The 25836-nt window shown below is 56.7% G+C and overlaps 6 protein-coding genes across 6 annotated transcripts; 4 read left to right on the top strand and 2 right to left on the bottom strand.

The window, feature by feature from the left end:
* Positions 1 to 2148: 2148 nt before the first annotated feature.
* On the top strand, positions 2149 to 3786 carry INS49_006692 (uncharacterized protein; the record flags this gene model as incomplete). The annotated part of the gene is made up of 3 exons (XM_043167462.1): positions 2149 to 2286; positions 2583 to 2709; positions 2834 to 3786. 3 exons carry the CDS (start codon positions 2149 to 2151, stop codon positions 3784 to 3786), a joined length of 1218 nt encoding a protein of 405 aa, XP_043028606.1.
* A 475-nt stretch (positions 3787 to 4261) lies between these two features.
* Positions 4262 to 6133, top strand: INS49_006691 (uncharacterized protein; the record flags this gene model as incomplete). Its single annotated transcript, XM_043167461.1, has 4 exons — positions 4262 to 4573; positions 4641 to 4772; positions 4835 to 5616; positions 5677 to 6133. 4 exons carry the CDS (start codon positions 4262 to 4264, stop codon positions 6131 to 6133), a joined length of 1683 nt encoding a protein of 560 aa, XP_043028605.1.
* A 4220-nt stretch (positions 6134 to 10353) lies between these two features.
* On the top strand, positions 10354 to 12727 carry INS49_006690 (uncharacterized protein; the record flags this gene model as incomplete). Its single annotated transcript, XM_043167460.1, has 2 exons — positions 10354 to 12511; positions 12576 to 12727. The coding sequence occupies 2 exons, from the start codon at positions 10354 to 10356 to the stop codon at positions 12725 to 12727; spliced, it is 2310 nt and encodes a 769-aa protein (XP_043028604.1).
* A 1434-nt stretch (positions 12728 to 14161) lies between these two features.
* On the bottom strand, positions 14162 to 15816 carry INS49_006689 (uncharacterized protein; the record flags this gene model as incomplete). The annotated part of the gene is made up of 4 exons (XM_043167459.1): positions 14162 to 14313; positions 14358 to 15429; positions 15499 to 15510; positions 15607 to 15816. 4 exons carry the CDS (start codon positions 15814 to 15816, stop codon positions 14162 to 14164), a joined length of 1446 nt encoding a protein of 481 aa, XP_043028603.1.
* Positions 15817 to 17276: 1460 nt separating this feature from the next.
* INS49_006688 (uncharacterized protein) lies at positions 17277 to 19580 on the top strand (the record flags this gene model as incomplete). Its single annotated transcript, XM_043167458.1, has 2 exons — positions 17277 to 19316; positions 19398 to 19580. The coding sequence occupies 2 exons, from the start codon at positions 17277 to 17279 to the stop codon at positions 19578 to 19580; spliced, it is 2223 nt and encodes a 740-aa protein (XP_043028602.1).
* A 974-nt stretch (positions 19581 to 20554) lies between these two features.
* Positions 20555 to 23359, bottom strand: INS49_006687 (uncharacterized protein; the record flags this gene model as incomplete). The annotated part of the gene is made up of 3 exons (XM_043167457.1): positions 20555 to 21482; positions 21544 to 22523; positions 22613 to 23359. The coding sequence occupies 3 exons, from the start codon at positions 23357 to 23359 to the stop codon at positions 20555 to 20557; spliced, it is 2655 nt and encodes an 884-aa protein (XP_043028601.1).
* Between the last annotated feature and the right edge of the window lie 2477 nt (positions 23360 to 25836).

Raw genomic sequence — 25836 nt, 5'->3', positions numbered from 1 at the left:
TTTCGCCCCTTCGGCTGCGAGCATGTCACACTCATTCTGTGTCGACCGGACTGGTCTGTCCCTGATGCAGGGCGCAGCAAGACGAGCAGGTGGGTTGCCTGGGATAGATGAATAGTCTAATGCAGAACATGGGTTGTTCTCCTCATGTACACTCGTTAGACACCCAGCAGCTCTGGGCCACCCGATGGGACGAACAAGGCCGAGAGTCACGTTCAAGGGCCCTGCTTGATCGTCTGCGAAGGCGACAAACACGGCAGGTTTCCAGTGGCTCCGAGGCCGTCGATGGACCGCTCTGACCAGAAGAGAACTGCTAGTGTTCTGGTGAAGGAAGCTTCTTTTTTAGATCTGGACGTGTTATTCGTTGAAGCGACTCTTTTCCCACATTTCAATACGAACAGATCTGCATCTTCTTGACTGGAGTTATTGTCAAGCTGAGACTTGTGGCCTCTTGAAAATGCCACTCACTGGCCCCCAGCAGTACTATTTCATGATTGATTACGGAGGCGTTGGGGACATCAGAAATGCGGTCTTTGCTCAACTCCAGTGGGATCACTTTGGCGACCGGTGCGCGAATATTACTTGTGACCTCATCATCAAACACTGCTCAGTTGATCCGGAATCAGAAGAGTCAATACCTGCTCATCATCGATTTCCCTCGAAGCCAGTGATATCAGGACCTCGGAGCCAACCATGGCCAAGAACGGCCTGCTCTAACACCTTCCCCCCTTCTCCGTCCCCAAGCTCCCGGCGTCACATCGCGGAGTGTTTCTAAACATTCTTGGCATCTGAACTTTTCTCAAATCCTCAGATGCGTCTCATTGGGCCAGCGCGGCCGTGCGGAGAGCACCCAGGTTCGCGTTCCGGAAAACCCTCGAGATATGCTTTCCGGTGACAATGGGGCAAAGGCAGGAGGGTTGCCCGACGTGCGTCCCTCCCCCACCCTCCACCCCTGAATCCCAGCGCGAAGCGGACGTGCGTTGTTGCCCGTGCTGCTGTTTGTTGGGTTTGCGCGGAGGCGGAGGTGGGAAGAAAAAGCTTAATGATATGTGCAAAGGGACCACACGATGGGCGCGAGGTTTCTTTATCCCCGGCGAGCCAGCCCAGCTCGATGCACCCCGAGACGGGATCGTCCTTGCAGCTCCCTCTTGCATGTCCCGAGGCTGCCTTGGAGCAGTTGATGCGCCGCTGGGCAGGTGAAGGACTCGAGCTTTCGCGTATTCGTGCCCTCTGATTTCTACGGCGTGGGACGTGCTCCAAGACTGCCGTCTGCTGAACGGTCACTTATTCCGGAAATGCGACTGATTCCACACTACAATTCATGGGTGAGGCTTTCACCAGTGCAGCATAGCAGCATTGGTGATGTGTGATGGCTTGCATCTGTTTAATGAATGCCCGACTTCTATCGCGTCCCATCAACCGCTACCACAGCAAGCCATGACGTACAGAAGCCTTCGTGTCTGCAACACCCCGTTGAAAAGCGTACATGGCTTTTCCTTAGCGACCGCACCGTTGGACGTTTGCTGCAAGAGGCGGGGATTTAGCTCACCGTTTAGCCAGGGCCGACGTTGCTTGGCCGCGCGAGACTTTTGACCGGCCGGCCGGCCGTTTGCCGCACCGGAGCTTTGACTAGTTGGATTGACCAATAATGGCCAGTGCGAGTATCTCGGCATTGCTAACACCGCTGACTCTCGCCTGGGTGTCTGGTCGACTTGACTGACTTTGCAGTATGAGGTCTCTGTATTGTATACCTAATCATCTGGCACTGCTAGACAAGCAATGAGACAAGATCTTGGCAAGTAATACGATAGGCTTTGCGCAGTGCGAATGTGAGCGTTCATGACCGCCAAGCCGCTGTCAATCGCTGGTGATCGATCCGATGCATTTCCACACATATGATAGATGAGTCGATATGGATTCCTGAACCGGGCCGGACCGGCACACCACTCGTTAGTGGTTTCTCGTCTCAAAGAAGAAGCACTTAATCGGCCCTTTCAAAAAAGAGCTATTCCCTATTGTTCTTTTTCTGCACAGAGCGAGTCCACGAGTCTACACCGACGGGCCGTCGACACATCTCATCTCGCCCTGCCCGACATTGCTACAGCAGGCTCAGGAACTTGAACGCTTGGAACCACAACATCAACCGCCGAGATGAGGAGCGCATTGGCACCACTCGTCCTTGCCGCGCTGGCCTCGCTGGCGGAGGCCTGCGGCGGTCACCACAAGCATGATGATCGCGTCTGGACGGCAGAGGAGGTTGCCGAGCTTGAATACAAATGGGGCATGGAGGTGAGCGAGAGAGAAATTCCTTCTTTCACCCCTTTTGACAGAAGCCACACAGCAGAGCCAGGCATGTGGGCTCGACTTGGCAGGCCATGCCTCGTGTCTCTCCTGCGGCCGCCCGAAGAATATCATCTCCCGTCACTCCCGGGGATCGATCTTCGTTCTCACCGCCGATGTGATGGCTGTGGGCTGCCGTCGGGCCTGCAGATGAGATATCACCTACGGGCGGCCACGGCATTTCTCATCAAGGCTGTGACTGGGTTGGGAAATACGGTGATGGGCTGACTTTTGCCCGACTACAGTGGCCTTTTGCTGGAATAGGCAGCTTCGCCCATTTGAAGCACGTCAAGTGTCTTACAGACCCCACGGAACTGTTTGATATCGCGATCGTGGGTGCGCCGTTTGATACCGCTGTGAGCTACCGGCCAGGTACGTTTCCGAGTCTCCCATGCCACAAGGACAGCGCTCCTGTCTTGTGCGCAGGACGTTGGAAGCACATCTCTCGGCTTGCGGCGTGGATGAGAGCTGTTCTCGGCTAACCAGAACTGCTCAGGCGCAAGATTTGGACCACGGGCCATCCGTCACGCTTCGTCACGGCAGACGAGCTTCCGGGGCTTCAACCCGAGGGCCAACATCAACCCCTATCAGAACTGGGCAAAGATCATGGACTGCGGGGACATTCCCATCGTGCCGGTCGACAATGCTGTGGCGATACGGCAGATGACAGAGGCCTTCACAGAGCTGGGGAGCCGGAGGCCGCTGTCCCCCCTGCTCGAGAAGCCCAGGCTCATCACCCTCGGGGGAGACCACAGCCTCGCCCTGCCGGCGCTGAGGGCGCTCAACAAGATCTACGGCAGGCCGCTGCGGGTGCTGCACTTCGACGCGCACCTCGACACCTGGCACCCGGCCAAGTACCCCTCGAGCTGGCTGACGGACCAGGCGCACTTCAACCACGGCTCCATGTTCTGGCTGGCGGGCACCGAGGGCCTCCTGGTCAACGACACGGCGCGGCCGTCCGTGCACGCGGGCCTGCGCACCCGGCTGTCGGGCAACGGGTGGGACGACTTTGACGACGACACGGCGCAGAACTGGCTGCGCGTGGTCGCCGACGACATCGACGACCTGGGGACCGCCGGCGTGGTCAAGGCGATCCTGGACGCCATCCCCCCGGACGACCCCGTCTACCTGTCCGTGGACATTGACGTCCTCGACCCGGCGTTTGCGCCCGGCACGGGCACCCCCGAGCCCGGTGGGTGGACGACGCGCGAGCTGATCAGGATCATCCGGGGCATTGAGAGCCTGAATGTGGTGGGTGCTGATGTTGTCGAGGTCTCGCCCGCTTATCAGGGGCAGGGCGAGGAGACTGCGTTGGCGGCTGCGCAGGTTGTGTACGAGATGATAAGCTCGATTGTTAAGAGGGGCATGACAGAGATGGGGAAGGAGGATGCAGCCGCAGAGGTCGAGGGAGACAAGGCGGAGGAGGAGGAGGTGAAGGATGAGCTGTGAGGCCTGGGTATATCTCTACCCAATCTACAACTACCAACTACTAGGTACCTGGGTTGGTATCTACCGTCTTGGTAGTACTGCAAATGTACCGAGTACTGCGTATTGCCTATAGTAGCGGTCCGACCAAACGGCAGCCAAATGTCGCCGGAATATAGTGCAGCAGTCTAAAAGCATGAGCATGGATTCCAAGCTGAAATATCCCCTTTGATTGGAATATCAAACCGAAATGTGCTTCAGGATGTCCAGATAGCAATTGGTGACACAGTTGAGTCAACGGGATAAGCTACCCGAGCAGAGGTCCTGGCGGTGACTCAACCTTGCCCACTCGAGCTCCCTTATCTTTGGCAATAAATATCCGACCCCACCATAGCGGCCTAGGGACTCTTTGGGAGCAAAACCACAACAACCACGACAACCACACCTCGACTTCTGCTTCGACATTGCCAATTGACTCGAAGCAAAGCTATCACCAAACATGGCAGCCATTCAAGAACTCGCACAACGGGTCAAGCCCGAGGGCGACACCTCCTACGTCGACACCGATGCGGGCATCGACGATGCCTCAGCTGACGGCTCTGAGTCAAAGCCGTACAAGTCCCTTGCCTACGCCATGATCGCCAACATCGAGCGTCCCGCCACAAAGTACCTCTCCCGCGCCTCAAAGACAGGCGACGACCCAGGCGCTGCGCTGCAATGGAAAGAACCCGCCAAGAGCGCCGTCAAGAAGGCCACCTCTGCGGTCGAGCAGCACAAGAAGAAGCTGGCCAAGCAGGCCTCTACGGCCGCGGTTGAGGAGGAGGCGAGGAAGCAGCGGCTGAAGAACCTTGAGGGGGCCAAAGAAGATCGTCATAAAGCAGGACCCCAGCTTGCCCGAGGCGAGGAAGCTGAGGATCGACGACAAGAACGTGGAGCTGGGCGAGGGTGACAAGAAGGGCAGGATCAAGGTGTCAGGTCGCATCCACCGATTGCGCCCACAGAAGCAGGCGGTAAGCAATTCTACGGACGTATCGGCCTCCAGACAGGTTTGATGCTGACCTTTTGTGGCTAGACATTTATTGAGCTCGTTGACGGATACGGCCACCTGCAATGCATCCTGGCAGCAGGACCCCTCACTTCGACCTACGATGCGTTGACCTTCACCCAAAGCACCTCCCTGACGCTCTACGGCGAGATGAAGAAGGCCCCCGAGACAGCCAAGGTGCCCGACAACCGAGAGCTGCACGTCGACTACTACGAGGTGCTGGGAGCGGCTCCTACCGATCTCGACGCCCTCACCAACAAGGTGTCAGCCACTCAGGATCAATGGGAGTCGGACATGCTTGACAACCGACACCTGGTTCTGAGAGGAGACAAGGCGTCGTCTGTTATGAAGCTTCGATCCGAGGTTGACTATGCCTTCAGGCACCTGTACAAGCAAATGAAGATCAGGCAGGTGTCGCCGCCTGCCCTGGTGCAGACGCAGGTCGAGGGAGGCTCCACGCTGTTTGGATTCAACTACTACGGCGAGAACTCGTACCTCACGCAGTCCTCGCAGCTGTACCTCGAGACCGTGCTTCCCTCCATGGGTAACGTGTACTGTATCGAGAAGTCATTCCGTGCGGAGAAGAGTCTGACCCGGCGTCACCTTTCCGAGTACACGCATATCGAGGCCGAGCTTGACTTCATCACCTTTGAGGACCTGCTGAGCCACCTGGAGGAGATGATCTGCGGCGTTGTGGACATGGTTCTGGCCGATGAGGAACTGGCCGGCTACATCAAGCAGCTCAACCCTGGCTTCCAGAAGCCGTCCCGCCCCTTTATGCGCATGAAGTATACCGATGCGATTGACTGGTAAGCTGCCTTTGGTGAGGTTTGGCTGCGGTTTGGATCGCCTTACTAACATCAATGCAGGCTCAACGCTCAAGATCCACCAATCCTCAACGAGGAGGGCAAGCCTCACGTTTTCGGCGACGACATCGCCGAGGCGGCTGAGCGCAAGATGACGGACACGATCAACAAGCCTATCCTCCTGACGCACTTCCCCGTGGAGATCAAGGCTTTCTACATGAAGAAGGACCCCAACGACCTGCGCGTAACGGAGTCAGTCGACGTCCTGATGCCCAACGTTGGTGAGATCGTCGGCGGCTCGATGAGAATGGAGGGCTATGATGAGCTGGTGCAGGCGTTTAACAAGCACGGCATCAGCCCTGACCCGTACTACTGGTACCTCGACCAGAGGAAGTACGGCACCTCTCCCCACGGTGGATACGGCCTGGGCCTGGAGCGGTTCCTGGCCTGGCTGGCTAACCAGCACACCGTGCGGACGTGCTGCATGTACCCTCGCTTCATGGGACGATGCAAGCCTTGAGCGGGAGAAATGCTGCAGCAGGCGTGTCTTTGGCGCGCTGAAACACAGGGACACAAAAGAAGGGCTGTTTTGGCTGGGATGTGGATTGATATGCGGATAGACATTTCGTAGACCCCTCTGCCGATTCGATATACTCGCTAGAGTCTCGGGGAGAACAGGTGGTTGAGAAGGGGCCAGTAATGACAGCTCAAGGGGCATTCAGGTCCAGAACCACCTACCGTGCGGCTGACAATTGTTGTGGCCGCTCACAAACTTGCATCTCTACGCCTCGTGTCAACGTATTACAATCAAGGCTGGCTGGCTGACACCACCAACGCGGCTGTTTTGTGCCCTACCCTCTCGTTAGCCGCGAGAGATTGACAGTGACAGGTTCCGCGCCCGGAACGGCCTACGTACCGCACAGCAGGCTGGCTGAAGCTATCCGGCTGGCACTTGGCAGCTCCTGTGAGCCGACGGGAGGGGGGAGCTTACCGTGGTCCCCCTTGGCCTTGCCTCGATCCAGGAACCATTTCCGATACTGCAGCCCATTTGTGGGGAGCTGGATCTCGTTACGCGTGTACGTCTTCCAGGGCATGCTGTTCTTTTTGTCCCCAGCTCACCCTTCTGTGATCGTCTTTTTTTTTTTTTTTTTTTTTTTTGGTTCTTGTTTCTGCCTGCTTGACTCGCAATTCATTTCTGAGTGCAGAGCTAGATGAGATGGATCACTGCTCTGCCTCAGGTTTTATTATTTTTCTTTTCCCCATTTTGTGTTTCTTGGGTAAGTCAATAGTGGTTGAGACATTTGTGACTGATTTGAGCTTTGTGCTCAATTTTTAGCGGGCGGGCAATCCAGCTGTCCCAAACGGGTCGAGAAGCAGTTCATTGTGGTGTGATAATCGCTGCGAGCATGGGTGCTATCGAATAATGGAAGGTGATGCTTCTCTTTTTTCTTCTTCTTTTCTCCTTGTCCTCTCCTTTCTCTCTGCAGCCTGCCCCCCACCAACCCTTGCTTGCTGCGGCTCCACTCTTTGATTTGGTGTTCCTGCAGAAGTGTCCGCCGTTGCGTCTCGGTACCTGGCTAATTGGAGATGGGAAACTGCCGTAGGGTCTGCGATCCCGTCTGTGAGAGCGTGATGGGCGATGCTTTTTACCCGCTGAAGGTTTCCGATTGTGATCACGCACGCACGCATGTAGCCCGCTGCGAAAAGGGTAGTCTCTTTTGCTCGTCTGCTACGGTAAGGTTGGTTCCATTTGCTACCCTACCCTTAGCTAGCACGCCTGGTGTGGGTTGGTCGGTGCTTGCAGATCCGCCCAGGTTACACGGGGCCTGGCCCTCTTTGGGGGAGGGTCCTCGTGTCTGAATAAACGGCTCAACCTAATTAGTAGTAAAACCAACGGCCCCCTTTCCCAGCTGGGGACGATATCCATGACTGAACTTGGCCAAGTACTTCGTAGTAACTGATTGACTGACTGGCTGAATGGGTCGCTTGCTAGTAACATGAGAGATCTGAAACTCTTCGTCCAATTGAAGAATACACTGGATGTGGGCGCTTCCTCTCGCCGGCGTCATCGGCAATTGCCACTGGGTCCCTGGTGCTCAAGTGCAGATGGACTGACTGTCCCACGGACAGGGTGACAAAACTCAAATCGAGCCTGCCTGTCCCCCAGCTATCCGATGCGGCTTGGTCGCCCACTTGCCTGTGCATGCGAGGACTGGCCTGGCCGGGCTGGCCTGGGCCTAGCACGCGAGCGCCCCTGGATTGGCCGGTGCCTTTGTTTCGTTTCCAGCTTCGAAACGTTCGGTTGTGATGGCTGCATCGCTGCTACGTAGTGTATGTAGCCTGCACAGGTGCCAGGCATGCTGTATGCGGTAGATCGTGAACGAGAACGAGGTCTTCGTGACGAACCCCTCACGGCTTGGGCCACGACAGCCAGGATGCGAGGACGAACTGGCCCGCCTGGGAGATGTGAGTTGGTCGAGGTTACACGAAGATTAAATGGGATGGTTTATCGTAAGGTTGTACGACGGCGCGTCAGTAATCAGCCACCTCTTGCGGCAACGTGGATTTGCTGAAATTACCCGGCGCACTCCAACGTTGGCAGTTGCGCTACTGCGGTCTGCTCTCTGCGGTCTGGCGTGCTATGGTCTGCCGTCTGCAGTCTGCAGCTGGACCGCCTCGGTGGCCACAGGCTTGACTCGTGGTTTCGGGCGATACATGAGCAAGATTTCTCTCTAGCCGGCAAGATGACGGAGCGCTGCTGGTCTTGGTTCTGAGTCCTCAGACAGACAGACAAACAGACACACACCGACAGACCAGCATCGAGCGGCTGCTAGGAGACACACTGCTGGGTGATAAGGCTGGACGGACAGATGGGTACGGGTATGTTGCTCGCACCGACATGACTGATGACTGACACGACTGACTGGTTGGTACCGGGCCCATTTGCTGTGCAATATACCTGGTCTCCCAAATTACTCCGGCAGGCTGGGTATCCAAAAGGGAGCAGCAGTCGATCCGTCCCCAGATTTCAAGCGCCAACCAGCTGAGAGCTGAGAGCGCTACTCAGGTACCAGACTAAGGGGGCACCCAGCTTCCCGTACCATGCCTGCATGTTTCTGTGCCGCACTGACAGGGCCAGCAGGCCAGCAGACCAGCTCGGCATGAACCAACGTGAAATGAACCGCGCAATTCGGCTGGCTGAGTATGTGCTGGACAGTATAGTACCGATCGAAATGGCACCTCTGGGACGGGGCCTCGAGGGGAGGAAGAGAAGAAGGACAGCAAGCGATGATCCGTGCTGGCGGCGGCCGGCCGCAACCCACTTCACAAGATGGGGCTTTGGCTTGTCTGTTCTCCATACCAGCCGGTGGTTGTGAGAGGCAACGTGCTGCTGCGAACCTTCGCCAGTCAGTGCCTCGACCAAGTGAACTCCTGCCCACGGCGTACTGCTACATGATGGGCTGCATGTCGACTGTACCTACCTGGTGGTAAGGTACTATGCTGCATGCTGGCACATGGTCTGCCGAACCTTCCTGCGCTTTCTCCTTCAACGAAAGGCGCGGAAGAGTTAAATTGCAGCGACGGGGGTCTGCGCACTAGATTTCGCCCTTGCCCCTTTCGGCGGGCACCTTCAGATGTTCACCGCGAGTACGACCCCCGTCGCCTGCCCCAGTCCTCCTCCTTCCCTCCCTACCTGTCCAATTTTACATGTACCTAGTCGTCCCTAGTCCCTGGTCCCCTCTCTTCTCACCTCCCCCCGGACCAATTCACTCACCACCTCTTCCTCTCCTTTTCTTGCCTGGCTCTGATCTTGAACCTCTTCTTTCAGGCTCATCCTCCCCTTCGTTCGCTCATGTTCACGTTCGTGTCCTTGGATCGCCCCCTCAACCCGCCCATGACCCGCCCACGAGCCTGAGCCTCAGCTTCTTCTCTTCGTCCCTCTTCGCAATCCTTCTGCCGCCTCTTTAATTCGCTGGCACTTTACCCCGTCGAGCAGCTTTACGCCGGCTTGCCTGACTTTGTTCGAGATCACGCTCGTTATTCAGCATATATTGGTTGTAGTCTTTTTGTCGTGTGCTCTCCGAACCTAGACAACCCTCATCCCACGCGAAAGCCCCCGTCGAGCGAGCCCAGGCTCCCCTCCCCGTTCGTCGCATATCCTCTTCTGGCTTCCGCTCCTCGAGACTCGCCACGACTCCAGTCGCGCCCGTCCTTCCCAGTCCCGGCTGCCTGTCTTTGTTCGAATTCACGAGTAGGGGGACTCGCTGTCGTCCATTTGTCGTCACGTCCCGACATATACTCTACCACTCGGTTCTTGACTCGCTGGATTTTGGGCCGCTCGTTCTTTGACCGCCTTCGCGCCTCGAACTCTTTCTTGGGATCCTCCAGCCTCGAGTCCTCGTTCCCGACTGTCATACGTCGGCTTGAACAACTCCAACAACCTCAATTGCATATACGGCATACAATTGTATTCTTCGACTTCGTGGGTGCGGCTACGTGTCTTCGAGCCCGTGTTGTCCTGCAGTTTCTGAACAGCTTCAAGCTTTTTCACAGCTGCGTACCGCCGGTTGTGGAATTTTGAGATACCCCTTTGTACTTCCACGGAGCGTCGGTCCAAATCCAACGCACCTATTACAGCATCTCGACTAGTGCCTTCTCGCAGGGGCACTTTTATCCTTCAAAACGGCTGTTCTATCTCACGTCGGTCGGGACAACCTTGTCCCCCCTCATCTCCTCGGGATGCAGGACCATAACCCCGGTCCCATCGGCCAGGCCGGTCCCAGCGGTGGTCAGGGCCGTTTCCCTGGCCATATCTCGAAGCCCTCCAACAGTGACACCGGGTTCTCTCACGGCGCCTTCACCTCTAACATATCTGGATTCGCCGACAGACACCCCCGACGTGGCAACATCCCCACCATCAACACGCAGAGCATCAACAACCAGAATGTCCACCAGCAGCCCCAGCCCAACGTGGCTGACCTGACGACCCCTGGCACAGGCTTTGATATGCAGTTCACTCCTCTGCTGCCGTCCCAGCTGCTCCTCGGAAGCCCCTTCCAGCCTGGCACCCCGGCCGCTTTTGCCAACAGCCAGTTCCAGAATCTGAATGCCTACCAGCAGGCCCAGCAGGTCCAACAGAACGGCATGTCGAGCCCCGTGCAGCAGCCAATGTCCCCCGGGGGCTATGTCTCTCCTTCGACCTACGGGGCTCCTCAGTTCTTTTCTCCCCAGTCCCCTACCGCAGGGTACAGCTCCATGGGCGGTCAGATGCAGATGCCGATGAACCCTGGCTCTCCCACCATGAGTCCCGTGGTCAGCGGGACCAGCCGTACGGTCTACCTTGGGAACATCCCCCAGGACACTCCGGCCGACGAAATCCTGAGCCACGTGCGCAGTGGCCAGATCGAGTCGGTCCGTTTGCTTCCCGACAAGAACTGCGCCTTCATCTCCTTCCTGGACGCCAGCTCCGCAACTCACTTCCACTCTGATGCCATCTTGAAAAAGCTCTGCATCAAGGGTCAGGACATCAAAGTTGGCTGGGGCAAGCCGTCTCAGGTGCCTACGTCTGTTGCACTTGCAGTCCAGCAGTCTGGTGCCTCTCGGAATGTGTACCTCGGCAACCTGCCTGAGGAGATCACTGAGGAGGAGCTGCGGGAGGACCTTGGAAAGTTCGGTGCCATCGATACTGTCAAGATCGTCCGTGAGAAGAACATTGCCTTTATCCACTTCTTGTCGATCGCCAATGCCATCAAGGCTGTCTCTCAACTTCCTCAGGAGGCGAAGTGGCAGGCACCGCGACGAGTGTACTACGGAAAAGATCGTTGTGCTTATGTCTCCAAGACGCAACAGCAGAACGCCGCGCAGTACCTTGGCATTGCTCCCGGGTACGCCCACATGCTGACCGGTGCTGACCGTGACTTGATTTCCAGCGCCCTGGCCCAGCAATCCGTGGCTGCTGCTGCTGTTGCCACTACTGCTGGTGGCATTAACAACCTTGGAAACAGGACCATCTATCTCGGTAACATTCACCCCGAGACCACCATCGAGGAGATCTGCAATGTCGTGCGAGGTGGTCTGTTGCACCACATCCGGTACATCCCGGACAAGCACATCTGCTTTGTCACGTTCATCGACCCCACCGCGGCCGCTTCTTTCTACGCCCTGAGCAACATTCAGGGTCTCATGATCCACAACCGCCGGTTGAAGATCGGCTGGGGCAAGCACTCCGGCGCTCTGCCCCCGGCGATTGCCTTGGCTGTTAGCGGCGGCGCGTCACGAAATGTGTACATCGGCAACCTGGACGAAAGCTGGACCGAGGAGAGATTGAGACAAGACTTCTCTGAGTACGGCGAGATCGAGCTGGTCAATGCTTTGCGGGAGAAGAGCTGTGCATTTGTCAACTTCACCAACATCGCCAATGCTATCAAGGCCATTGAGGCTGTCCGAAGCAAGGACGAGTACAGGAAGTTCAAGGTCAACTTCGGCAAGGATCGATGCGGCAACCCGCCACGCCAGCTCCAGCAACAGCAGCAGCAGCAGCAGGCCCAGTCCCCTCGCAACGAAGTCCCTTCGCCACAGGGCCAGGGTGCACAGGGTGGATCCCCAACCAATGGTCAGCCGGGCTTGTTCACACAGAGCAACCCGCTCACCATTTACCTGAACCAGGTCTCTCAGCAGGCCCAGCACCAGCACCAGCAGCAAAACCAGGCTCTTGCTGCGCAGCAAGCTGTTCTCTTCGGCACCGCTTCCTCCTCGCCGAACGAGCTCTCTCTCCAGATTCCTGAAGGTCCGGTCTCCGGCCATGGTCAGTCCGCGAGCATCTCGAACGGCTACGCGAACCAGAACTCTGGCTCTGGACCGACGACCATTGGAGGTCTGCTCGCTCCCAACACACGCGGTCAGCACAGCCGAGCGGTGAGCCTGCCTGTCCTGGCTCCAGGCTTTGAGAACGGCAACAACAGCCCTCACGGTTATCACAGTGGTGCCGGTGCCGGGTGCCGGCGGTGACGATGGCGCCCGACGTGGCCACCAGTACCAGTCCAGCTTTGGTGGCTATGGCCTCGCTATTCAAGGCGGCCTCAATGGCTGGGTTGAGGAAGAGGTGGCGAACTAAGAAAACGGCTTGAAAGGATCCAATATTCATTTTTAATGTTCGGCTCGTTATGGACTTCCAGTAAGGCTTCTGCGTTATTGAAAGGGTTTCCACACTGCTATCTTTTATAATCACCACATTCCTGTGTACGATTTTGCTGGCGGTGGCTTCTTCCGCATCGTCGCACTTTTCTTTTTGCTTACGTGCACGAGGACAAGAATTGGTGGGCATAATAGGGTCCGTGGCTCCTGCCAGTTGCCAAAGTGAGAGTTGAACAGTTTGTCCTGGGAGGAGCTGAAGGGGTAGAGGTATGAGATGATGGGAGAGAGAGCATGGTGATTTGAGATGTTGAGCGAGCAAGATGAAAGAGCATTGGAGATAATGAACGAAAGGCGGCAGCCAGAAGCATGGATGACCTGATGGGCGGCCAATACGCATACGTATCTTGGTACATTGCGGCCGATACGGATGAGACGAAAGGCACGCACGCAGAACGCACTTTACGTACGGTACTTGCATTATGTTCGCTCTGTATAGGCAGGAAATGGGCTTGTACGTATGTAAGGATAGGAGTCAACGGAAAACATGGGATGGATATGAAATTGGCATCAAAGCATCCTCTCCAGATCGGCAGGCATTTGTGTGATTTGTGAAGGACTGACAACTCGCGCTTCTGGTTTTCTGGAACACGCAAATGGCCACAAGAGATTAGCAGCCCCGAGTCTTGTGTGCCTGTTTGTGTATATCTGAGAGCTAGTCGCCTTTTTGTAGGCTGTCCACCAATACTTGCTACATTGCGATCTCAGACATCCATGGGTTCGGTAACCCGGAGAGATGAAGAACATGTCAAACAAGGCTGAGCGATTGATATCTACAAAATAGTAATAAAAAAAATCACATGCCGATGCAGGATCCAGCTCGAGGGCTGTGTGCTAAACGATTAACCTGTACCCCAAAAACGCCGTTTCCAGTGCCTGCCCAACTTCCCTGCCCGATCCCTAGTCCTTCTCTCCTTTCCCTCCCTAAAAGTTCCCAGTCCATGCTTAGCAACCACCTGCAGAATAATGTCACCTCGACCTTTGCCCGTCCTTTAGACAGGTATGCTGCTATATCTCGTCTTCGGCCTGCTTTCCCCAGCCCTTGCAGAACCCGAACCAGCCCCTCTGTGTGCAGTGGGACTGAGTTGGCAGCACTGATGTGGACGTGGGTGATGGGGTGGGCGGCACCGTTGGCCTCGGCGTGATAGGCCGTGTAGTCGTTATGGACGGCCCAGTGATTGTTGGCTCAGAGGTAGCCGCCGTTGTTGATCCTGCTGAGGTGGTCGTGTCCCAGCATCCCCAGAAGTGACCGGGCGACTCGCACGTGGTGCTAGTTGTGGTGCTCGTAGTGCTCGAAGATGACGTGGTAGTGGTGGTTGGGGTGGTCTTATCGTTGCAACCAAACCAGCCGGGGGTCTTACAGGTCGAAGTAGATGTGCTCGTGGTGGTCGTGGTTGTGGTCGTCCCGGTCGTGGTCTCGTCCAAGCAACCCCACCAACCAGGTGTTTTGCAGGTCTCCGTCCTCGTCCTGGTCTTGGTGGTGGACGAAGAGCTCGAGGTTGTCGTAGTCTCAGTGCCGTTGCTCTCATACATCTTCCAGTTGGCGCAGTCACGACACTCAGGTGTGAACTTGCATTCGGGAACCTCATCGTACTTGAGTATGACATCGTTGATGACGGACCGTATCTTATGGGTGCCGATTCCAACGCGCCAACCCTTATCGGCCACGACGTCGTAGACGCACTCGCGGCCGGTGTGACATGCCGATTCCAAGGCGTATCCACCGTAGGAGCATGACGCCGTCGCGCCGTTGCATGTCCCGATGTAGACCGGGTCTGCGGTGTGGCCGAAGTGGTAAGCGCCGGTGTACTCTCGTGTTTGAGGGCTATTTGGGTCGACACCGGGTGGGACCGGGAGGCCGAGCCGGGAGACCGGCAGGGCGTCAGGGACGGCTTCGAACGTGACCACAGGCAGGCCATATGTGAGGCCGAGCATGGCACTAACAGCACCTCCCAAGGAATGACCGGTCATCCAGATGTTGGAGTTGGGGTAGAGCTCGGTGACATTTGAATACAATTCCCTCGCGGCCATGTAGTACCTGCTCTCGTTCCTCAGTGCCTGCACCACACAGGTGTTGTTGCACGAGTATGTACCCGTCGCGCAGTCGCAAACCTGATGCCACAGCCAGGGCCCTTGCTGAGCGCAGCAACAACTGAAGAACAAATTGTCGTTGACCTTGTCGTTGGTGGTGGTGCCCTCCCCGTCAAATATAGCCATCGATGTGCCTTTCAGCCCGATGACGACGGTCGAGTTTGTGTCGTCGGCGAAGATGTGTCCCCGAAGCCCGTCAGTCTCCCACCCAAAGTCGGCCGACCTGTTGAACGGGTCGCCAACCTCCGACCATTCTGCATTATCTGGGGTTTCAACATATGCGTTTGCGGCCATATAGGCGAGGCTGACGATGGTGTCCCTATCGGTGATGTTGGGGCCGGGAATGTCATCGAGAGTCCAGGCATCCGGCGATAAGACTGAGACGTAGCCGTGTTGCCTTGATAGGGCAACCATGGGATCAACGACACTCGGACGCCTATCGACGAGCCTTTGTATTCTCGTGGCGTCGCTGCGTGCTCGTAATGGCGGCAGCCGTAACTCGGGATGGTCATCCTCGGCAGCCAGCCATGTGTCCTGGTCTGTGTGTATTACATCTTGTTTCCTGTGTAGAGTTGGGTGCCTGTGTGTGCCGTGATGGTAGACATGCCTGAGAGTCTGAACAGAGACGCGCGAGTCAGTTCCGATGCCGTCGTTGTTGAAGATGATGATGGAAGCAGTGTTTTGGGGATGGCAAGTAGCAAATGGACTTACAAAGGTGTGAACTGCAGGAGCTGGGGGCTCAGGGGCAGGGTTGAAGTAGTCAGGATGTAGTCGTAGGACTGCTTGGTCGTCTGCTCTAGGCTGGCTGGCGGCGTGGACGGATGTTGGTGAGAAGGCGAGGAACGATAAGAGGAGATGGGCGGTTACTCTGCCAGCAGAGGTGCACGTATCACCACCAGCGGCCCTGCGCCGAAGGATCATGATGGTGATGTGCTGATCGGCAGGGAGGCGACGAGTTCCGTAGCAGAAAGGTGCGAATGGGAGAAGCAGTGAGTGTATGGAATGTAAGGGTTGTAGACAAATACTTGTCACGGAGGCAAGGTGGTAGTTGGATGAGGCGAGTTGCGAGAGTAGAGGACAAGGCGCGGGCCGTCTGCCTGCATGGACCACGGGAGGCACATGTAGTAGTCTACTATGTGTATGGATGACGACGTCAAGCGGGCAGGGATGGGAAGGGTCGCCTACAGCACCTACCCAGGGAGCCGACTGGAAGGCAAGTACCGTGCAGAGGCGGGCTTATCTTGGTCATATGGCCGGTGGCGCTATCAGCAGCTAGGGGGAACATCATCGCTGGCATGTGACCCTGAACTGTTGATCCCCCTCCCCAAGCGCAGTCAGGCCAACCAAGCAAGCGTTGCAACGGCTGACTGGGCCTGCAGGCAAGGGAAGCGTGATACCCACCATCGAGGCAGGTACCACGTGCGAGGGCGAGGAGAGAGGCTCAGCCCATCACAGCACAGCAGAGCATACCTGGCATTCTCCGCGTGGTACAGTGAGTACCTAGTGCACTGATTGCCTGCTGCTGCTGACGATGATAGTGAGGAGGAAAGGAAGGGCTGAGCACTACTGCCCGGGGCGAGACGGGAGTGACGGGCCCATCTCGCATCGCCGAGCACCAGAAGATCGCAATCATGGGTGGCTTGACAGCTGCAGCTCCGTCGTCGCTGCTGTTAGCGGAGCAGCAGGGGTGCGCCCCACCCTGTAATGCACGTCCAGGTACAGGCAGTGAGTTGTCTGGCTGCGGGTGGACCGGCCGGGAGCTTGATGATATGAGAGCTCACTCAACTCTGCTGCCGTTACGCTCCACGGATAATCACACCTCTTTGTGCCAACCCTCACTTGACACTGATGACACTGACACGACACTGACGCTGATACCGACACCGACCACCCCTGGTTGTTTTGTTTATTTTGGTCCAAACAGGTGGCCCGGCTTACTCGACTCGACGACTCGCTGTGGACGAACGAGCCGACTCCGTCCCCGCCCGCTCATGACCGTTTCGGCCTCGTGGACGGCATAGCTGGCTGGTGACGGCCTGGGCCTGGTTTCCTGCCCGCCCGCCCCTATCCGTCCTCTGGTTTCAACCACCGCCTTGGTGTTTTATGCGCCTTGCCCACCACTCGCCCGACCCCATCGCCCCGACTGCAATGCATACTGCATAGCATACCGCGTCCCCTATATCCCGCCCTGGTCCCGCATTGCCGTGCATTCGTCATACCGCCCTCTCGTATGTCATGTCGTTCATGTATTCAGGGTCTAATTAGCAACAACCTCCCTCCTCTTCTGCCCTGCCCTGCCCTGCCCTCCGTTTGCCCACCTTGCTTCCAGCTCTACGCCTCCTGCTCCCACGCCTCCAGCGAGCCCCAGCTAACAGCCAGCCATGTTCTCCAGCTTCACAGTCACACTTGCTGGAAAAGTGATGCCCTCTCCGAGTCCCAGGCCCAATCCCTTGAGGACAGCAAAGTCCTTCACCCGCGCCGAGAACGATGATCCTCTCTCAGTTGCTCGCCCTAAGAGGGCCAGCACCATTCAGAACGGCGTTCTTCCGAAGATAACAACCACCGGCATATCCTCCCAGATCGTCGAGGAACCCGAGAGCGCTACCACTGATGCCTTCGAGAACTCCCGAAATGACGACGAGCCTCCTGAGCAACCGCGGACCTCGGTCGACCTCGACGACCTGCCCATCGAGTTGATCAGCCTTACCGACAACTTCATAGAGTCCCTGTCTGCCAAATCACGGCCCACACCCCCAACCATCGACGATATCTCCCAGCTGTTCCAAGATTTCTACCAACAAGCCGCCCGGCATATAGACACACATATCTCTGCGCTTCTCACGAGACACACCCGCGGCTCTTCTCCTGCCCCCTCTACCTCCTCTAGGGCTTCCACCACGAGTTTGTTACGGGCCAAAGCAGCAGCCATCGGGAGCAAGGACAGAAAGGCTGGGAACTCGAAGCCAGAGCAGCCCGAGCAACAGTTGATCACGGCAGAGGAGCTCGCACAGCGGAAGAAGGCAAGGAAAGCCCTCGAGCAGCAGCGAGGGACCTTAGAAGAAGCTGTTGAGAGGCGGCTGTGCGAGGGAATCTACGCCAAGATATATCGGCACCGTACCACACAGGATGAGGCTGCAGACGACGTACTCCGTTCCAAGACGGCAGCATTGGCTGTTGTTGGAATCGGTCTTACCGACCTGGGCGTCCAGCTGACGGAGCCCAGCGAGCCTCCAGAGGCTCAGGCCAAAAAGGCAGAGGAGGTGCGGAAGTGGCTCGACGGAGCTAGGAAAGAACTCATAGCCATGAACGACAGCCGCTACCCCCTGGGCAAACTCAACCACCTGAAGCTCGCGCACAAGAGCATTGTGGATACCTTGTCGAATTTCCACCCGTCATCTTCGGCTGATGAGATAATGCCCATGCTCATTTACACTTTGATTACCCTCCCCCCGGAGAACATGAACGTCACAAGCGACCTGAGGTTTATCGAACGATTCCGGTGGGAACCTAAGCTTGTTGGGGAGGCAGCATACTGCTTGACAAACCTGGAGGCAGCAATCGGCTTCCTCGAAACTGTCGATCTGTCCACCTTGCGATCAGATGAGGCTCCTTCAGGGCCTGTGAGACCGTCCAGCCGGCCAGGTACGCCCCGTGCTGATACCTTCCCACCCGCTTACTCGCCGGGACTGTCCGCTGCTAGCACCGCAGCAGAGCAAGCCGACGAGAGCGCTGCCAAACCCACGCCATCGCAAGCATCGAAACTCAGAGACCAGCAGCGTAACCGCCGGTTTAGTGACCTGGTCAATACGCCAGCTCAGGCTCTTGGTGCCGCCGGGGACGCGATGCGCAACACTGCGGATGCCGGGCTGAAGACCATCGGCAACAGCTTAGGAGACAGCTACAAGTTCTTCATCGGCAGACTGAGAGAACCCGCCGGCGCAGGTGAAGAAGTCGCCGCTCCCAAGACGCTTGAAGACGCGAGGAAGTTGATCGGCACTCCCCCGCCCGAGGACGACACGTCAACCACCAGCTCCTTGATGAATCCCGACGACACGGAGAACAAGCGGCCGCATGCGAGAGATGACAGGATGTTGAACCTTATCAGCGGGCGCAAACCATCATCCGTGCGGGACCACAGCGCCGACAGCTCCAGGAGTGCAGGCAGCTCGACGAAGAGGTTATCCGCAGTCTTTGGAGACGACAAGGAGAAGCAGACGCCAACCAGCGCAACCCCCACAGCGGCAAGCGCCAACCCGGCCATCATGGACTCGATGCGCAACTTCGGCAACTCACTGAACCCCATGGCCAAGCTGGCAGGCGGCATCGGGTCCTTCCGGGCTTTTGCGAGGACCCCGTCGCAGCCCGTCACACCGCAGGTGCCACCTAAGGCGGGCGGTGCTGAAGGGGGTGACTTGGCTACGGTAAGGAGCTCTCATTGTCCCGGCTGTTCTACAGAGACTGGCCAAGGGGGAATAATGGCGCTGACGAGAGTACATGAACAGGCTTTCCCCGACTTGGCAGCTACCCTGCCTCCCAAGGAGACCCCAAAGATCAGCCCGCCGAATAAGCGGTTCATGGAGATGCAGAACCCCGCGGACCTGCGGATCGGTGAAGTACTCGAACTGCTCCGAGACTACAGGAGGCTGGCGGGCGCGTTGAATGACATGGAGGCTTTCAAGGAGTGAATTTCTCTCCTTGCCGGCTTATAGAGTCATACAAGGTGTTTGAACATGGCTCCCTTGATTTTGCTTTCTTCGTTTGATTTCTTTCTTCACAGGTTGCACTTTTGGGACAAAATAGACTGGAACTGGCAAGACGGTTTGGGGCACCCAGGGGCGGGCTTACAGGCGTACGTGATTTTACTACTACAGCATTGGGCCGGACGTTTGGAAAGGGTTGATCTTGTAGCATATGGATACACACACTCATTCTGTCAGTCACTGAGCCATTTGCTCAGGTTTAAGCCAGGCGAACATTGGTAGGGAAAGAAAGGAAATCTCTGTCAACACGACCAGAACTGTGCAGCGTCCACGCGAGTTTTGAAATATTTGTTCTTTTCTCTACGGAAGCTACGCACGTATTCCTGCAGATATCAACACTCGCACCCTGGTACCAGACCACGTAAACGTTGTGTTTGTGTGTGTATGAGCAATGCACAAGTGGACCGACCTGATGTGTTGGCGCCGTTCGAACACCATGCGCCGGGGAACCCCACAAGCAAGAAACAACAAACAAACAGCAATAGTCGCCCCACCCTGCCATCTTCGTGTCCTCCGCATCCTTGAGGCCGGCGGGCGTATACGTCCTGGGTCGTGAACCGGGGCGGCGATGTCTCTTGAAACAAACAAGACCGCCCGCCCTATATACTAAGATTATGTAGTGTCGATGGTGACTGCGATGATGGATGAGCGCGAAGAAAATTTCAAATGACAGAGAGAACAATGGATTTCGTCCGCTTGGGCATGCAAATTTAGTCTTCGTCGGAAGCCCGGAACGCCCGTTACACCCACTCCAATTTCGCCCCCTTTCCCATCTCGGACCCCCAGTCGTTGACTTGATTTGACTCGGTGTTTTATGTTATGTTACGGTGATTGCATGCATGGCTACGACCTCAGAAGAAGCGAGGCAGAGAGCAGTTCCGGACCTCGAGATAATGTGATCAGGAGGCGCCGTTGCGCTTCGCGGGGCTCTTCGGGCTGCCGCTCGTGTTGGAGCCGTTGGTCCTGTCCGACAGGGGCCCGCCGCTCTTGGTCGGGCTGGACCTGCCCGAGGCCGTGGACCCGGGGCCGGCCCCGAACGCGGCGGCGCGCTCGTCTGAGATCATCTTCTCCATGAAGGCGATGTAGTCGTACTGCGGCTGCCCGCGGTCCGTCTGCATGTCGGGCCCGTTGTGCGGCGGGATCATCTCGATAAGCTTCTCGATGACCTCGTCTGGCACCAGCGAGTGCCGCAGGTCCATCTCGGTGACGTAGGGCTTGCCGTCGGCCACCTCGCGGAACGACTGGAACACCTGCTCGGCCGTGTTCTGGTCCTCGGTCACATCCACCATGAAGCGGATGAACTGCTCAAAGCTGACGCGGTCTCGCCCGTCAGACGCCTCGTCGAAGTAGTCGTGCATCTCGTCCTCGGAGAACACAAGCCCCAAGGACGCGAGCGCCGCGCTGAACTCGATCTCGGCCAAATTGTTGGAGTCGTCGCGGTCAAAGTGCTTGAACACGGACTCGAACTCCTCGAGCTGGATCGGCGTGAGGTTGGTCATGCTGCGCGCGACCATCTGGTTGTCCAGGAAGGACAGCTTCTTGGACACGGACGACTTGACCAGGGACAACTCGTAGCAGAGCTCGTCGTAGGTGTAAGTTGTGAAGTCGTTCTCTTCAATGTTTGCCTCTTCACACTTGGCGTCAACCTCGGCGATCTTCTCGAGGTAGGCGTCCAAGGGCGGGAGGTTGTCACTGAGCTTGCGGACGTGGTGCAGTTGGTCCTCGACGTCACCTTCCAGCCCTGATATGGCTAGTTGCATTGTGTTGAGAGCCATGGCAAAGTCATTTGCTTTATCGGCGAAGGATTTGCGCAAGGCGTTTTTGATGCTAACCCAATTGTCAGTTATGGATGCGTCTGAGATTTGGCCAGTCGGGGTAAATGACTTACTCTCGGATGGTTTCGTTTATCAGTTGACCCCTGGCCATCTCTGCGCTTGAAAGGCTTGTCCACTCCTTGTCCAGGGTCTCCAAGCTCAATTCGACCGGTGGATCGTATGGTCTCAGGCGATAGGTGCCGAGCTTTGTCTTGATGTTGCCGAGTAACGTCGCCAACTCGCTCTTCTCTGCGACCCATTCCCTCTTCTCCCCTCTTTTGTAAGCCGAGAACTGGGTTGCTTGTGCTTTTGCGTCCGCGTAGGTTCCCTCGAACTTGGCCGTCTGCCAGCTTATCACCTGTTCTCGGATGGTCTTGAGCAGTGCTCTCATCCGCCTCTCGTAGGCGCTCTGCATCTCCCAGGCGCCCTGCATGTTGTTCACAAACTTCTCCACTCGTCGACCGGCGTTCTCGACCTTCTCCATCTGCGAGAAGGCGTGGAACCAGTAGGCGATATAGGTCATCAAACTTCGCTCATCAGGCTTCGGCACGTCACACACATCTTCGACATCGAGCAGCTTGGGGATGCCGATCTCCTTGTGGGCAATGTCGAAGGCAAGCTGCATGTTGCCCTTGTGGTCGGACTTGTCGAGCTGGTCGTAGTCAATCAAGTCGGGTCTGTGGATATCCAAGAGGGCACAGAAGGCCAGGCCGTCGTTCCAGCTCGCACTGAAATCCCGGACGTCGCATTCCTCATAGCAGGCTGTCTTGCGCTGGCACCATAGCAACAGACCCTCCTTTGCGGTCATACCCTCCTCGTTAATGTCACTGATCGTAAATCGTAAAATAAGCGTCCATATGAGGCCGAGTATGATCTTCCTGTTCCCGTCGACGACGTCTTCTGCACCCATGTTTACCATTTGGATCCCTCTCGACTTGACAAAGTCCAGGCCCAGGTTCACATTTTCGAAGCGTTGCACCCTGAGTTTTGGCTTCGCGGCATACCGCCCGAGAGACTCCTGAGACAAGCATTCTAACAAGTGGATGAGGATGACCTATTGGCGAGGAGCGTGTTAGCCATCGAGTGCACGCGAGGGAGTGGATCGAGCAGCGGGCACAAGAAACAAAACAAAAGAAGACGTACGCCGTCGCTCAGGTCCTTGACCAGGTCCTTAACCTCGAGGCCCCTGGCGTCTATCTTTGTGTTGAGCCATTTCGTGAATGTCTTCTGCTGGACGGTGATCCAGTGCTGCTGCTCAGCAAAGGCCATCTTGGTTAGGAGCTTCTCATGGGGCGGAGCTCCTGGTTCGGTGGCGGCGAGGGCAGTCTGGCGGGAACTGGGGTTTGTGCCTTTGCGTAAGCGTCGTGCGCTCCCAGCTCGTCGTCGCAGGCGTGAGGTGACGTCGTCGGGGTCGCGGTCGTTTTTGTAGCCGTCCCTTTCTTTGTCGTCGGCGGCAGGGTCGGTTGCCAAGCTCTGGGAGGCGGCGCGTTTCTGGAGGCGGGCAGCATGCAGCTGTTTGGCGTTCTCGCGGCTCCGAGTCAGCGGGCGTTGCGGGGAATTCGCTTGTGATTGTGGGTCGCAGGAGCGGGAAGAAGAAGGCGACGAGGTGAGCGAGTGGCACGGTGGTTGTTGTTGTTGATGTTGACTCTGGCTCTGAGCTGTCGCGGCGGACGAGACGCTACTGACTGTGGATCTCCTCGAGTCGTAGCTGCTAAAAGTGTCCGACAGGCAGTCGGAGGCCGTGGAGATTAATGACGGCGGCCTGTCATAGCCCGGGTCGAAAGATGGCGGCGTCGCATTGGTTGTTGTCGACAGCTCGTGTTCCCCGCCTGGTAAATAATGCAGCGTGTTGCCGGAGGGACCCACTGCTCCCCCATCTTGGGCCTGCATTTTGTCGGTACTGGCGCTAGCTGGCCGCCGTCCTAGGCCCGTTCAGGACTCTTTTTTATTTGACAGCCAATCCCCAATCAAACGACCCGGCCGTTACGCCTGTACGCAGCAACCCACGAAATGAGCACCGGCGATTCGAGATTTGGATTGCGATGCTATTCACAAAATCCGGAATTGTGATATGATATGTATGACCTGGTATAATAATATGGTGTGACACGAGAGACAGACTCGGCTGGACTGAGCTGGACGACTGGAACTGGATATGCCCAAATCGGCCGTTGACCATCCCGCGCCAAAACACCACAACCAAGGAGGCGGGCTGCATCGACCTTTTACATGCTCATGGCCACGCCCCAAGACCATGGAATGCCTCTCCGATCTGTCCAAGGTTGTGGCCTCCTAGTCCAGACGAATAGGGGTCCAGGCTATGCCTATTCCTATTCCCTCTTGGTGTCTTGTGCTGCTCCAAGTCATCTGAAACTCTGCCTCCTCGACGACGTCCTCATCCCACCTTCTCGGGAGCAAATCACAGCGCCCGCCCGGCCACCACACCTGCAGCCCTCGGCGACGCCCCTTTCCCAAGGCCCCACGCCTGTTTATGCAAACCACACGCCCAAGCATGGTGCATCCAGGCACACAAGGCAATCACCACATCCGAGACGTGAGCTTGCGGCCGGCATCCCAACGGCCTCCTTCTATTTGCGGGTGTGCCGCCACCGAACGCTGCTGCTGGCTTCTCCCGCTGCGGCTGCCTCATCCGGTAGCCTCACACGCTCCGGGTCCGCATGATGTTGCAAAGTGCTGCCATTATCCTTCCAACACCACCACCCCTCCCCCCTGGATCGTCCCCCCCCCCCGGAAACACACTCAATTCGACGACATTTGCAGGCAGGCTCAGGCGGACTGCGACAATATACGCAAGACAGTTGTTGCTCAGCCTCCCGGTACTGTAATCATGAGCCCCCCGATCACCGCATCTGGAGGGCCATGAGTCTGTCTGGGTTGAGTCCAGACTGACCATGTCGTGGGTTCTCGAGGGCGTCTTGACTACCGGGACATGGGCCGTCCGGAAAAGGACCATTTACCTGATGGGACAGGTGCGGAGGAACCAAGCTGGGCATCCATTCAGAGATCACCCACCGTGGAGAGATTGTCCGAGAGATGGGATAAGACATTCCTTGCATGACTACTCTAAAAGGAGAGGCACAGACAGGATGACTAAATGGGGAACTTTTACCCAGCAGATTCACCCACGAAGACAAGCACTCCCACATCGTGAAGTGCCGTCATCGCTGTGGCAGCATGCTTGCCTTGGTCGTGCGAGTCAACTGCCGACACACCAGTTGCTACCTCCGTGACCTACACCACAAATTCCCTTGTTCATCGGCACCGATGTTACGGGTGGTGCGGCGTAAGCGTTTCGATGCTAGGTCACGGGAGTGGCCGCTGCAATACCTCTTCACTATCGATGACGGGTGTGGTTTCAGCTTGCCTGCTAACTAAATGCTGCCTGTGCCTCACGCAATTGCTCGCCGAAAGCTGCTCAAAGGCCTTGAAACTGACAAAAATCAAGAGTGCTGATGGATTATTCTGCAGGCTTGATATGTTGACAGGTAAAAATACACAATGGCCTCGAAATTGGTGCAAGTGGTTGTGCTGCCTAGGCGCGCCTGTTTGATCGCCAGCTACTACTGTCAACTCAAGCTCTAGTCTTGGGGTCTGATATTTGGACGGCCAAGTCTTCTCGCTTCGTCCGAAGGGCTGCCCGCCGACGGAAGCTTTTCGCCAACCCACATACATTCATCGACTGCTCAGACATATAAGATTTCGACGGCAGCTGTCTGCCGAACCTTGCATCATGAAAATACTCCGGCGTGCGTTCGTCCATCAGATGGGCGCGAAGAGACCCTCATGGCCCTTGCTGCTCTTCATATTTTCTTTTTCTGGCTTGCTGATGTGTCTCTGCAAGAACGGGCTGGTGTCGATAGCAGACACCGTCGGTTCGGTCGATCGCGTTGGGCATTTGCAAATAATGCAATACGTTCGAGAGCATATCACTCCGGAAGTCTTCGGAGAGGAGATCCCATGCACACATCCTCACATTTCCATCCAATCTCAGTGTCCAGCACATGGGCCAATTTGTTCCCAGCGCAAATCAGAAGATCCTTGGGTTGGCATATTGGGGAGACTGAGCGCCACCAAAAGTCCCGTGGTTTCGAGCTCCAAGTCCCGTCAGTTGTCAGCAAAATCATGTCAACACTGTCCAGATGGGACTAGTCAGTCCCGGCAGGTCCATATGATGGGTTTTCTGACTTGCTGTTTCCGCCTTGACGCGGAGTATGCACACTCTCTCGGCCTTGCGAATTGGAAGGCTATCATCATTGCCTCTGGCCCGTTGATGGCAGTGCGGCCTGGTAGCCCACCAGTTGAGGGACCTTGCTGGCAGTCTAGTTGGCAGTTCAGTGCTGAGGTTC

This window comes from Diaporthe citri, assembly GCF_014595645.1.
Source record: "Diaporthe citri strain NFHF-8-4 chromosome Unknown scaffold_2, whole genome shotgun sequence".
In the NCBI taxonomy this organism is placed as follows: Eukaryota; Fungi; Ascomycota; class Sordariomycetes; order Diaporthales; family Diaporthaceae; genus Diaporthe; species Diaporthe citri.
Note: the sequence above shows the minus strand (reverse complement) of the source record. Positions and strands in the feature narration are given on the sequence as shown.